Source organism: Sprattus sprattus (genome assembly GCF_963457725.1).
Source record: "Sprattus sprattus genome assembly, chromosome: 1".
NCBI classification, from domain to species: Eukaryota; Metazoa; Chordata; class Actinopteri; order Clupeiformes; family Clupeidae; genus Sprattus; species Sprattus sprattus.
In genome coordinates, this window is record NC_137920.1 from 69,957,659 (window position 1) to 69,972,755 (window position 15,097).

Here is a 15,097-nt window from a genome sequence, read left to right on the forward strand (position 1 = left end):
AAGCTAACTCGTTTAATATTGGCAAGTGGTAGTCAACAGAAAGTTATTTACATTACAATATATATACATATACATTAGTAGATGTTTAATGGTCACGTTTTTCAAATATTTCCAAATTACTCACAATGTCCCAATGCTGGTCTACAAAGTATACAACTAATTGCCCCTATTTATATAAAATAATATAACTTTCTATATACAGTTTTAATCTTAAAGCAATAAGTAAAAATGAAAGTTCAATATTCCAGCTGCCACTGCAGAATATGATTTGGTCTATAAAAGGTTAAGGTCAGATTTAGACTGGATGTGGAAAATTGTCATCACAGAAAAGAAAATAAATAAAAGGGATGAAAAAACACTTTTATACATTACATTTACACATTTATATTATACCCAGAAAGTCTTATGTGCTCAAGTTTCATATACTTTAAACATATTATTAGTTTCATACTTGTACAGATGATATCCTTTCATCTCCATCTTTGAGATTAATATAGAAGAGGAATACATCCGCTACAATATTTGTACAGACGTTACTTTATCACTTGTGACCTAAACTAAAATAATAGAGATACGTAACAAATAACAAAATCTCATTGTGTTGTCCCACACTGATTGTGAATCAGTAAGTACACTACTGAGTAGGTTCACACCTAAATATCAATGTTGTGTTTAATTTATGCAAGTGTGACAACACTGTTGCAGTGTTTAATGTTTATAATTTTATCAGTGGCAGTATAGGCATTGTAAGAGGAACACACAAGTAATAGCACATTTACCCCTTACTGGCTTCGTTTCACTGGCTCCCTGATTAATTTAAAGATTTTATTGTTTGCAGATAAATCATTAAATGGGCAAACTCTGGTCTATCTTTCTGACATATTACAACCACACTTCCCATCAAGGTCACTCTGAAATGCAGTACTGCATTATTGTATACTTGCATAATTCTAATATCAATGTTAAAGAAAAGGTTGAGATGTCACATAGCTGATTGGGTGAATTAATATGATAAAACTGTTTGGTTGTTTTTCGTAATAAAATGTCTGAATACTTAAATACAATTTCAGAATAAAATGTCTGCTTCTTTCTGATAATTATTTGTTTAAAACAGCTTTCTCAAATGAATAAAAGAACATTATGCATCTGTAACATAGACTTTACTAATAATAATGACAAGCGCTGTATTTCATAAAGGTATAATGACAGCTGTGGCTGAAAAAAATGAAGACGTACTTAGTTGTATGAAAATGGAAATGTAATTCATAGGTGAAATAGCATAAATAGCTCAATAAGACGATAAAGTGTAGAATTATAAGGACCAAAATAGTTGGACAAATGCCCTCCAGAGAGCAGTATGCTCTAAAAAATACAGACATCATATTCTCCACTGTGACATCATATCCTCCACTGTGACATCATATCCTCCACTGTGGCTGTTCATGCCTCCACACTGATATCTGATAATCATCCTCCACTCCTGACCACATGAATATTGGACAAACACTGATACTCTACGTACAGAGACTAGACTAGGAGCCCCAAAATATAAAAGACATTAATAATAGTACAAAAAGTGTGAACACTGTTAACAGTGACCTTCTGTATTTACATCAAATATTTTCCTCTGGGAATAATATTATTCTCTAACTGTACAATGTTGTAATTTTTAACTTACACCACGGCAAAGCTAATGAGCTTATTTATGTCACATTATTATTATTATGTCACAAATTGCAAAACAATGCCCCAAAATGTCCACATTTGTAAGAGATGAAAAGTACCACGGGAGATTATTTTTTTAGTCTGTCCATTTGTTTCTACTTTGCTCCATACATTCTCTCAATGTCTGACAAGTAGTGCTTCCTCAGCTCCGTCCTTTTCAGTTTGAATGCATCCGTGACCAACCCCGTCTCTGGTGTCCAGGGTTCTGGGCTCAGACACACTTTCACTGGAATCTCAAACCGCTGCAGTTTACCTTGTTAAGATATCAAACCAAATTAGAAAAATACACCATCAAAAAATACTCGACAAACAAATAACAAACTCAAAATATTGGTCTATTGGCACTATGTGTTCAGAATGTGAAAACTAAATAACATGACTGAGTTTGTAAAGTGGAGCTTACTGGACGTTGCAACTTCCTTGATGGCGTTCAGAACCTCTGCCTCCACAGAAGGATGGCTGCAGAGCTCACCCCACTCTCCCTCTACGCCACTCTTGTTGGCCAATGCTGTCAGCTGCTTCTGGTTTGGTACCACAAAGCAGATCACGTAGCTCTGGTCACTGAGTAGAGGTGAGGAAGACTTTAGCACAGGTTACACAGATTACAAAACCCTCTAGGGTAAAATGTCTCTTGAAACCTCGCCGTACAACCGAACAGAGGAAGTGTGACTAATAAGCCAACCCACAAAGACCACAAAAGTAAGTAAAACAGCCTCCCCCGCACACATCTGAGCAGTTTGCCTGCATCGAGTCACTGTGTGCTGCATAGACTCATAGAACCACACCTTCTCGAGTCTAAAATGAAAATAATCTGCACCGCTGAACCGCTACAGTTTTATCTAAAAAACAAGTTGGAACATTTACCTGGGTTATGCATACCTTTTAAAACCACCGTTATACCACAATCCTGAAGTAAGTGTAAGCTTTTATAGACAGTAGGAACACGGGTATGGTCTTGACCTAGTTTTACATTGAGCAGGGTACCTGTTGGCATAGGCACAGATGTTGTCAACAAGGGGGCAGTTTTTCAGTACTGATTCCACCTTTCCCAGAGAGACATACTCCCCTGCCGGCAGCTTCACTAAGTCCTTCTTACGGTCTGACAGCCGAGATTCGTTACCAAGGGAGATGGAGAGAGAAACAGAGCGATAGAGAGAGAGAGAGAGGAGAGAAATTCTGTTACTTCAAAAATGTATAGGTGAATGTCGGAGTACCATGAAATGGTTTGGGTACAAACTAAATTTGTTTTTACTCACCCACAATCTGTAAACTACCGTCTGGGTGAATCTCTCCAATATCTCCTGTGCAGAACCACCGCTGGCCATTGGCATCCTCCAAGAAATCTTCATTCAGACCATCATTCTTATAGTAGCCCAAAGCCACATTAGGCCCTCCGATCATGATCTCACCACGGGGATTAGGCTTATCCCCACTGGTGTAGCCGCCTGTCAAATAGATTCATGTTGACTGTCTGCCTCACACAGGTACTTTTGTGCATGCCACACCATTTCCTATTATTAACTATTTGGCTTTTTATTTTTCCATAAAACATCTACTTTCCATAAACATTACATTTGTTTATATGTTCTCTGATGTATCCACTTGTAAATCATGTGGACTGCACACAGCATGTAAGAGGGCTACCAGGAATTATATTTCATGAAAAAAAAGGTTTTATTGTGAATAGTATGTCAAATTTTTAACTTCCTGACTTCCTGCATGGTACCACCATGAATGTGCACGAGTACATTGTACTGCTCCCAAACTAATTGAAAAAGCACCCTGGTCATAACGGTCAGAACTGTCTGACCAGGAAGGAGGTCACGGTGTTGGTGTACAAAAAATACTGTATACTGCGATAGAGGTATCAGAGAAGTAGTGCCAGAACCTTACATCCTGCACACCTTAAAAATATTGAACTTGTGAATTAGCACATTTTTAATAGTTTAAATGAACTCACCAAATAGATACACTAACATGTTTTCTTTATGTTAGTTCTTTCATTGAAGTTTCGTAAATAGGAATCTCTCAAAATATCAGTTATAATTGGTCTATAAAGTCATACTTGTGTTAATAAGTCCGTGTGGGTCTTTGTTAAAGACAAAGCAGGCAGAATGACATCTGCATTCTCTGCAGCTTTATCTCGTGCTTTGAATACCAAATTAAACATAAAACCTAATTTGGTCTGCTTTTCACTGATACAAAAAAAAAAAATCATTTTCAGCATTACGTTTTCATCAGACAATGGCATTACTGTTTAGGGTAGTTCAAATGAATCAACAGATACACTTGGTACTGCTTGGTACACAGCACTGAGAAAACGGGCTGAGCTCTTGCTCTGCAATATCCATGAAAGTTACATGTCTGTTTTAGTGTAAATGTGTGTTTGTGTGTGTATGAGAGAGAGCCTTACCCTCTAACCAGTCTCGTAATTTGATCTCAGAGCAGATAAGTGGGGCTCCAACTCTTTTGGTGCTGTGGTCAAAATCTAAAGTGTAAGAGGGAGAGAGAGATAGAGAGAGAGATCATTTAATTCCAAATTCTGGCAAAACAAAGTGAAAAGCGGATAAAACCTCAAAGGTCTTTTCCTTTGCTAATGCGAATGGTAGCGTGCAAAAACACAAGCTGTCTAGTCCTGACCTGCATTGCCACGTGGAAACACCTCTTACCATAGTTCACACATTCCTGTGGTTTCACTGCAGTGCAAAAGATTTATGGGGCATGTAGACTCAATCTGATTACAAAACAATATATTCCATAGTGGGCAAATTTACATAAAACAAGTAGATCTTTTACCCAGGTTTAAAAGCTGGTACATTCATGACAGAAATGTTTTCAAATGCATTACCGTAACGGAATGATCTAACTTATCATTTTGAGTAATCCCAAGTTTGTTCATGAATATAGACATGACGGGAGCTTGACGGGTGCATGTATATACATGTGAATGCGTGCCCCCAAGCTGCATCATACAGTATCAGAACATTTAGCTTTCCACAATTGAATGTTTTAACATTCCACAATGTCTAGTCAATGACCTGTGTGTTGGGTGGGGCATTGAGCCGGGTTGGGTTAATGGAGTTGCGGTTTAGGTTAGGCCGAGGCTTACTCTGAGTGATGGTGCCAGCTCCACAGGTCTCTGTGAGGCCATAGCCCTTGCTCACAGAAATGGAGAAGCACACGTTCATGAAGTACTGGGTGGTTGGGGACAGGGGTGCACCGCCTGACAGCATCCTCCTTAGGTTGCCCCCCAGTAAAGCCTTCACTTTCGCAAACAAAAGCCTGTCAAGGACAGACATGTTATTCCAAACTGTCTCTGAGATTGGACAGGAGGAGTCATTTCAGCTTAGGTTAGTGAATGCATTAGTCTGAGGTCGGACAGACTGAGCCAGGGCTTCTTGTAAACACAGCTGTGTTGAGGGGAGAGCCCTGGACTGTTTTGTCTTAAGTGTTACTTACATGTTGCAAATGGGAGTATCGTGGCCCAATTTGAGCTGCTCGAGTTTGTAGTTGTATCCCATTTTGAATAGAGTCCTCTGCATGTAATTCATGTCTTGAACTTTATTCATCACATTCTTATAGATCCGGTCCATTATCTCCTGCAACACACAGTCGGGGCATATTTATTTTCAGCTTACACACACACACACACACACACACACACACACACACACACACACACACACACACACACACACACACACACACACACACACACACACAGACACACACACGCAAAGGAAGGCCGTAAAGCGTGGTTATCAACACCTTCCTGTGTTAATAATTCAGACTTTCAGCTCTTTAGCAACATCCTCCCCTCACCACAAAAGCCCAAACAGAAATCAGATAAATACAGCAATGCTATGCTAACCCCTAAAGCATGCATAACTCCAAATAATAGGATAGATGAGGATTCATAATGATTTTACAACAGTAATCTAATATTAGTTCAGTTGTAATTCAGGAGTCGTGAATTACAAAAAATAGAAAAGTGAAGTTTAATAAGTTATAATAGACTGAGAGAGAGAGATGGAGGAGTGTGTATACCGGTACAGCTGCCATGAGTGTGGGCTGAAGGATTGTGCAGTCTCCCTTAGTTCCTTTTTTGATCTTCGTTGACTATAAGGAAACCACAGGAATTTAACGCCAGTTAATTGTGAAGAGGCTTTGCAAATGCTACTTACATGTACATTTTAAACTGAAATGTAGCTGGAGGTCTAAACATATCCAAAGTGATAAAATTATCAAAATATCTCATTAGGCCTAGCAGTAGCTTAGCTAATTAACAAACCAAAATATAGGATTGGGTATGAATGTGTCTGTAAGGCACTGCAGATTTCATGCACAGTAATGATGCCGAGTACCTGATCTGAGAGGGTCTGGGGGGAGGAGTAACCGACCCTGCAGCCATAGGTTATGCAGGATATTTCCGCTGTCAATTCGAGGACGTGGGCCAGTGGCAAATAACCAATGTATGAGTCCTGGGGACTGTACAGAGTGAGCCATTTAAACACAGTAGCCACACTGGCCTTTATGTGCCATAATGATAACAGTATATTCTGGTAGAGGAACTGGTTATGTGATTTGGCACTGTATACGCTCATACTGCTTACCCCAGACCAGGAATTCTTTGGCACTGGCCTGTCATACCAGCAATGAGGTTGCTATGGACAATCATGACTCCTTTGGGGGAGCCCGTAGAGCCACTGGTGTACATCACCATTGCCAGGTCAGAGGGAAGTGGGGGATCCACCGCCATATTCACTTATGGACACAGGAACCAGAGAGGAGACGGTTAAGAACAGGCCAAAGACAGTTCTGCTTTCAGTTTCATTTAAAATGTGTCTTTTAAATCTGCTTAGATGCCTGCAATTGGACATGGCGTAGCTACGTCAGTTATCGGACAGTGTCAAACATCGGCTATTCAGTTAAACAATCAAAATGTTAAATTGAATAATGGATTAACAATCGATATTCTCGGTTTAATAATGGATTACCATGACAACAAGAACGTTTGCCAATAACACACGCATGCCCATAATTAACACCGTTACGTTGAGTTACTTACAGTTTTCAGGTATGGCTCCCAGGTCCGTGACTGACTGCATGCTTTGGATCACAAGAGACTCAGGGTAGCCAGCAGTATTCACATCCTTACTGTCCACATAGATGACATGGGTCAAAGCCGGGACACTGGACAAGATGCCCTAACATAGTCAGGAAGAGAAAAGGAAAGTTGCAGGCCAAGTGGACTAGCAGCATGCGGATAAATCTGGCAATTCCATCAATTCACACCAAGCTGCTGCAATAAACATCTATGTCATGTTTATTTATAATGTTGATTATATAATGACTAGTATGCTGCAGATATTGATGCCCTTATGTGGAAGATAAATATTCATATCTGATTTGTCACCTTTAGTTTGGTCTCCATGAGTTCCACACTTGTGATAAGGTGTGTGGCACCACACTCATTCAGCCCATAGGCAACTGCATCTTCCCCCAGCGTTGCATAAAGTGTTACCACTGCACACACACACACACACACACACACACACACACAACATACATTAAAGGAATGAGGCTTAGGGATGAGGTCATGCAAAAAAACATTTGGCTCGACGGTTGTCACCACAATGGAATGCAAAACTTTAATGTGCATGTGTCTGTAAATATATAAATATCTGTCTAACTGTATGTGTAACGCCGATGAAGACAGAAGAAAGGGAGGATGTCACAGGTCTTACAGGGGAAGTTACGTTTGAAGCACGCCTGAGCTGCAATCATCCACTCAGCCCGTGTTTCACAGAAGATTGCGATGGTTCCCTTTGGCTGCTGACCTATCGCTGCAAGGCCGCTGCCAAAAAAGCGCGCTGCTTGATTCACTTCCTCATAAGACATCCAGTGGTACTCGCCCAGGACCAACTACAAGCAAAACATTACACAAAGCACTTTACTTGAGTTTTTCACATAGTATACAGTATCATGTATGTACATATATAGAATTCCATGGCCAATAGCCTTTATGTTAAAATAAAATAAGAAAATACAGCAACGGGCAATTCAAAACTTCTACAAAACAGACAGATAAGAAATGCTCCATGTGTGATTATCAGGCTGAGTAAATTCAGCATACAATATTTGCCAGAACCACCCAATTCAGATAAATGCAGAGAGAGAGCAATATAGTAGCAAATGTATGGAGCTAGAATAGATTCACAAATAAATTCAATGAATTTACAAAAAAATTCACATAATTCACATATGTAAACGCTGGAATTTTTACTCTTTCCTGATGCGGCTTGATTCACAAATGCATTTTTTGGAAAAGGACATTCTCTGCAGCCTTACATGATGTATCTTACAATTTTGCCCATCACTTTAACCCAAATTCAAGATGCCTCTTACAATTTCTGACAATCACATGAACATAAATTCAAGGGCATGATTGAATGTGGGCACACTGCGTTACGTCTGCGCAGTGTCCAGTTATGCGGACTACTACACCATAACAGACATCTGCATACAACTGATTACACAGAGGAATCCATGTTTCAATAGCGTCTGGTAGCTGCCCACCAAGTGGGAATATAACATGTTTATGTTGTTAAACCCCTTGTTGTACTCGATTGAACATGCTTGACCTACGAATATTTGAAGGAATGGCCAATCATCCGACCTGCCAGCTTTGTGCTCTTCTGAACTATTTTCACTACACTGCCTCCAGAAATGGGGACGTCAAAGAAGATAGGAAATAGTATAAAGTCAGGATTGGCTATTAAGATGCTGTGTAACCTGATCAAAAAATCCAGTAAGATCCCAGAACTCATTGCAGAGAGGCACTGATATACCATAGTTCATCAGAGCTGCTCGTAAGTTCCCTGTTCATTTAGAGTGGAGCAATAATTAAATCATTGAGTTAAAGCAAAGTCAACCAGTAGATGCAAGGTCTCAACCCAATTCTATACTTTGTGAAATTGGTTGTATGCATAATGTCCATGTCAGCTGAAATGACAATTACAGTTGCAGATAGGCTGCAGAGAATGTCCTTTTGAAAAAAACAAAATGCATTTGTGAATCAAGCCGCGTCAGAAAAGTGTTAAAAATCCACAAGTCAAAAGCGGTTTGCAAATGCACCTTCGTTAGTCTAAATGTAACAAACGTTTACATTTGTGAAGTGCGTGACAGGTATATTTGAATCAGGAAATACATTTGTGAGTAGTGTGACATTTACTTGTGAATTTTGAAACTATTCTAACTCAATACTTGCTTGTCATTATACAGATGCACATTGCTAATAATCTATTTTATCTGAAGTAAAGTAATTTTAATTAACTGTGTGAGGGCCAAGTCAGACCAATGTTATGAAGATCTTCCTGAGTAGATCATAATGACACTCAGACCATGACGTTTACCATCTTGAAGATCTTCCTGAGTAGATCATAATGACACTCAGACCATGACGTTTACCTTCTTGAAGATCTTCCTGACTAGATCATAATGACACTCAGACCATGATGTTTACCTTCTTGAAGATCTTCCTGACTAGATCAAAATGACACTCAGACCAAGACTTTTACCTTCTTGAAGATCTTCCTGACTAGATCGAAATGACACTCAGACAATGACGTTTACCTTCTTGAAGATCTTCCTGACTAGATCGAAATGACACTCAGACAATGACGTTTACCTTCTTGAAGATCTTCCTGACTAGATCAAAATGACACTCAGACCATGACGTTTACCTTCTTGAAGATCTTCCTGACTAGATCATGATGACACTCAGACCATGACATTTACCTTCTTGAAGATCTTCCTGACTAGATCAAAATGACACTCAGACCATGACGTTTACCTTCTTGAAGATCTTCCTGACTAGATCGAAATGACACTCAGACCATGACGTTTACCTTCTTGAAGATCTTCCCGTTGGGTTGTGTCTCAGTCTCCTCACTCAGGATGTCTCGGGTGCCCAGACACGGCGCCTTGCCAAATCTTTGCACTGTATGCTCAAACAGCTTATCCAGTGTGTCCTTCCCCTCAAAAGCCATATGCGCTAGACTGTCCAAGGCCTCTACAGCCCGGTACGGCCCCTCTGGATGACCACTTATTGACTTGGCTTTCATGCTGTTGGCCATAGCTTCACACTGACAAAAAACAACAAACCAGAAATGTGAAGAGAAAACCAGATCCAAGCAACAAACATTACTGGAAACAGACTGATTTGCAATCATGTCTTGTTTTGTAATCATGTGTCGTTTTTAGTGTTTGTGTTCCTAAATCCTTTTATTTTTGTTGTCATTTGTAAGACAAAGTCTTTCTTAAGGTATATTATGCCTGGCTGTCTATCGATACATTCAAGATTAGCTAAAAGCAGGGCTGTCTGCCAAAGCACTGCGGTGTACAATGAGTAATTCCATGAAGGCAGAGCTCCAGACCAGCATAGCTTTGGGTGCACTCAGTATGACAGTTCTTCAGAACTGGCCTTTTTATTGTTTATGGAAGGTGTGCAAATGCCAAAATGCGCAAACGGTAGTTGTGCCAGTAAAAAAAAAGTTTTCAGATCACTGAGCATGTGGCAAGAGACCCAGAAAAAGATTCATTCAGGATCACTTTTCAGATTTTAAAATTAAATGACCCTACATTAACTACATAAACCTTCATAATGGCAAAGCATACATTAAATCAAGTTGCTATGCAGCATAACTCTGTAAAACCTCTTAGAAACTCCTTCCACGTCACTTTACAGTCCGATCATCTGAAGTCTGTTCAGACATTACAGACATTAAGTGGGGCGAAGCAAACCTCTAAACATTGGCAAAGCCTGTAAACTCTGGGTTACTAGAGGACATGCAAGACAAAAAGGGGTGGAGAACACATGAACTAATGAACAGTATTGAGCCCGTTTACCTATTCCTAGTTGTTGTATAGATGAAAATGTCTTCTCCTTTCGTCTCCTCCTGTGGCAGAAGTATGTTTAAGTCAATGAGAGGCTTCTCCTTTCTTTGAACTGATCTCTCTTTCTCTCTCCTAGGTTTAAACAGCTGTAAACTTGCTCAGCTACCACATCCCCAAGGGAGCTTTAGTTACCACCCACCACTCATCTTAACCTATCATGTTAGGAATTCAGGAAAGAGGAAGTGATGCAGTTCCTTTTAGTCATCTGTTCTCGAGTAACATCCCGCACATGCACACCCCCTGACCCACGTACCTCTCTCTCTCTCTCTCTCTCTCTGTCTGCGCACATGCACACCCCCTGACCCACGTACCTCTCTCTCTCTCTCTCTCTCTCTCTCTGTCTGCGCACATGCACACCCCCTGACCCACGTACCTCTCTCTCTCTCTCTCTCTCTGTCTGCGCACATGCACACCCCCTGACCCACGTACCTCTCTCTCTCTCTCTCTCTCTGTCTGCGCACATGCACACCCCCTGACCCACGTACCTCTCTCTCTCTCTCTCTCTCTCTCTCTGTCTGCGCACATGCACACCCCCTGACCCACGTACCTCTCTCTCTCTCTCTCTCTCTGTCTGCGCACATGCACACCCCCTGACCCACGTACCTCTCTCTCTCTCTCTCTCTCTGTCTGCGCACATGCACACCCCCTGACAAACGTACCTGGCAGTACAATGCGGAGGGAGTGACTGGAATCTACGCGCATGTCTTGCAACATTCACAAACGCATTTTTTCCTCACACTCATTCTCCCTCACACAGTCTCACTCTTACACACACAACATTCCTATGGTTTTACTCTGGTTGTTCTGCGTCTCTCACCCGTTCCATTACTCATGTTATTCAGTTGTTCTCTGTCTGTCTCTCGTGCCCTACCTGTCTGTCTCTCGTGCCTCCCTGTCTGTCTCTCTCATGTACACAAAGTAGAAGAAGGTGGGCAGCAACACCTGAAGGATGCATGGTGTTTATAAACACTCATAAACAAAGCATGCCACTGTCAAAGTGATTTCTCATTTGATTTAGTTAACATTTCTTAACTGTCTAAACACATTTTACTATCTCACTAAAAGAAAACATAAATTTTACATTTCACAAAGGCATAGACCTCACAGTGACCAAGAGAAAAGTACTGAAGTGTCCAAGAATAGCAAACAACTCTAGAACTAGAAGCTATATAGCAATAAGATTGTGATGAAATGCGGGCATATGTGGGAACACTCCTTATAGTGAGGTCATGCATATCAGTGTTAAGAGGGACCTTATGGTGTCACTTCAAGGTTGTGTCACAATCTGGATACGGTTACACAAGTGACAAGCTGTGGCTAAGGCCATTACTCCACCTTGACTGATTTAGATTTAATGTTGATATCTTGCATTTGGATGTTATTTGGGTTAAAGGTAAAACAAAGTAAATACATTTCCAAGGTAATGAGGTTTATCAGCAATATGGTTGGTCCTTTACCAAGGCATTTCAGCAGACATATCAATTCCACTGTCTGAGTATATCAACTTGTTGACCTTTGTCGGAGAGCAGAACATGTCTCATGATAACATTTGCTGTTACATGCCATCTCCAAATGTTACTGCTCACATGAATTAACAGTTAAGATATGTTGGAGCAACGTGTCTATACCTCTTTGGGATGTTATATGCATCATTACATTCCAGAGCAAAGTCTTGAATAGGTGTTTCACACACACACACATAACTCACAAATGATGATAGCAGTACATTCATGTAAAAGGACTGACATAAATGTTTGGGACTGAGATTGAGTGTGTGTCTGTGGGTTTGAATGAATCACACATGTTAGTGTCGTTCAGACCTGCAATGGGTTCCCCCCATATCCACATACAGAGCATCTCCATCTTGTTCCCACACACATCTCATGTAAACAGTGTGAAGTTTAGAGTCCAAAGACATTGCTGATGAGCACCGGTGATACAGGTTGTCACACCCCTGTCTTGAATCATGAAGGAGAAAGAGCCACAGAACTGAACTGGTCCAACAACATGACAAACATCGGGTAAATGTAATAAACAATGCAGGAGTGGGTGTTGTGGCCAGCTGCCTGGAAGAGAACTAGATCAACAACCCTTTAAAAAGTTTAACACAGCCGGATGCCAGCCCGTTTACATATTAGCACAAACATTCATCTATCCACAAGCTATCCCCTAACCGGACCATCCAGTAAAATGACATGCATGCCATGTTCACACACACACAAAGACCTATGAAACACAACCTCTCTGCCCGTAAAACACCACAAGAAATTAAGAATGTCTCCCTCTTGTGCAGTTATTCAGGAAATGCAACTATTTCCAAAACCTCTAAAGTGGCAATATAGGTTTAAATAAAAAAAAATAACCAGTAACAGCGACACTAGACTACACCCTTAGGGGGATAAGCCACCAATAAGTAGAAGTAATAAAGATGTTCAATTGATTTCAGCTGTGGCCAGTTCTGCATGTTCTTCTTCTGCATGACTTTGTTACAAGTGAGGCAGAAAACAAACCAAAGCCCATCGCTGTCAAAGGCCTCACTGCCTGCAGGAGTGCTGTAGCACTCTGTCTGTGAGGAGAATTCCAGTCTGTCAGTGGAAAGAGGAAGGGAATCAAATTCTAAGATGGCCCATGTATGTGACTGTCCAACAAGGTAAAGCCATATACAGTATATGGGCCATTCTACCGAATTGGTGCAAAGTCAGGTCGGAAATATTTTGATTTTTTTTATGTTTTATTCCCAAAACTTTGTCCGTATGTATATTGTACCATATCTAAAGTACACTTATCTAGTAAAAGAACAGTCAATTTTTATATTGTATTTTCAGAATGTGTTGGAATGTTTTTCCTCTTCCAAAAATTGTCACTACCGAAACATCACATTTACTATAGTAAAAAAGTATTATTATTGACCTGTTCAGATTGTGTTTCCTTCCCTTCTCTGAAGAGTATTTTTACAAATATTTCTTGAAGGTTTTCACAATGAAATCCATAAAAATGAATTTTTTACCAAATTTTCAAGTTCAATTTATACAATTCATCAAAATCTAAGTGCAATATTTCTTTGTAAAATGCAAAATACTGATCATATTGATTCCAGAGTTGTTGATTGATGAAATTGAACATACATTAATCCAATCAGTATCATAACATTTTAGTTGATTACTCAATATACTTAATTTTTTACAAAACATCCTGTGTTTCGGTAGTGCTGCACTGTTTCGGTAGTGACATCCAGTGTTTCGGTAGTGACTGCACTGTTGGATAGATGTTCATTTCTCTCCCAAAATCTTCCAAAAGGTGCTCTGGGCCGCCCTTTAGTCCACACAACACATTTATTAAAAAAATTATCGGATTGAACTACTTACCATTTCATTTTGTCACTACTGAAATCATCAGGTCACTACCATATGTTTCGGTAGTGACTGTTTCGGTAGTGACAATTCTAGCTAATTTTAAGCATAAATAAAGAATTCTAGCAAGCACACAGCTTTTAAACACATCTTTGAAGAGGTGAACACACATACAAACATAAGATTTTCCATGAAACCCCAAAAGGTTTACTTAATTGAAGAAAACATGCGTTTCGGTAGTGACAATTCTTAAGGTTACACGTCGATTTTCAGACTTTGGAACACATTTATATAAAAACTATGGGATTTAGCTACTTACCATTCAACCATGAGGGACAGAGATGCAGTGTCACTGCATGGTCAAAAATGTAGAGTCGTGGCTAAAACACAGGCTCAGCCAATGGACTAAAACTCTTGTGTTTCGGTAGTGACATGAAAACTAGGGACATGATTTTTTGAGTATAGAAAATTGATTTAAAAATTAAACCCACGATAAATCTAAATATTCCAAGTTCTGTTTCAACCCAATCATAAAGATCTTTGAAATGAAATCATTGAAAAAAATCTAAAAAAATTGAAAAGCGTTATTTAAAGGCATTGAAATTTAGATGTCAGGGTTGGGGACAGCTACTTCCCAATAGAAAGTACCCTATAAATGATGATTTTGTATATATTTAGCTTATCACTATCTCATGTAATGCATTGGGTTTATATAGACCATAACATTTTCTAATTAAATATCTATGCCTAAATACCTAATTGTTTTGTAAATAGTTTTTATTGTTGAGGGACTGCATATTACACGAATTCGGTAGAATGGCCCATATACAGTACTTCCTTCTAGTCACACCATGTAAAAACCTTTACTGAGAGACAAATGAGTAATGGCGAGAGTTGGTTTCTATGGAACTATGTCTTAGTTTAGTTGTTTAAAAACCCTCAGTGACAACGATATTATGTATTTTATGTTCTCAAACAAAGCTATGTGAATTCAAAGTGTTATTGTCACAGAGGGGTGATACATCTCAAGGATAACCAAAGCAAATGTGTTTTTGCTCAATACG

General features: G+C 39.7%; 1 protein-coding gene across 1 annotated transcript; it reads right to left on the reverse strand.

Moving 5' to 3' along the window:
- Positions 1-1,348: 1,348 nt before the first annotated feature.
- acsl4b (acyl-CoA synthetase long chain family member 4b) lies at positions 1,349-9,863 on the reverse strand (the record flags this gene model as incomplete). Its single annotated transcript, XM_080839199.1, has 14 exons — positions 1,349-1,978; positions 2,129-2,286; positions 2,710-2,824; positions 2,982-3,170; positions 4,139-4,213; positions 4,835-5,007; positions 5,185-5,324; positions 5,773-5,844; positions 6,090-6,213; positions 6,339-6,489; positions 6,794-6,932; positions 7,142-7,251; positions 7,473-7,650; positions 9,636-9,863. The coding sequence occupies 14 exons, from the start codon at positions 9,861-9,863 to the stop codon at positions 1,821-1,823; spliced, it is 2,010 nt and encodes a 669-aa protein (XP_080695325.1). The 3' UTR covers positions 1,349-1,820.
- Between the last annotated feature and the right edge of the window lie 5,234 nt (positions 9,864-15,097).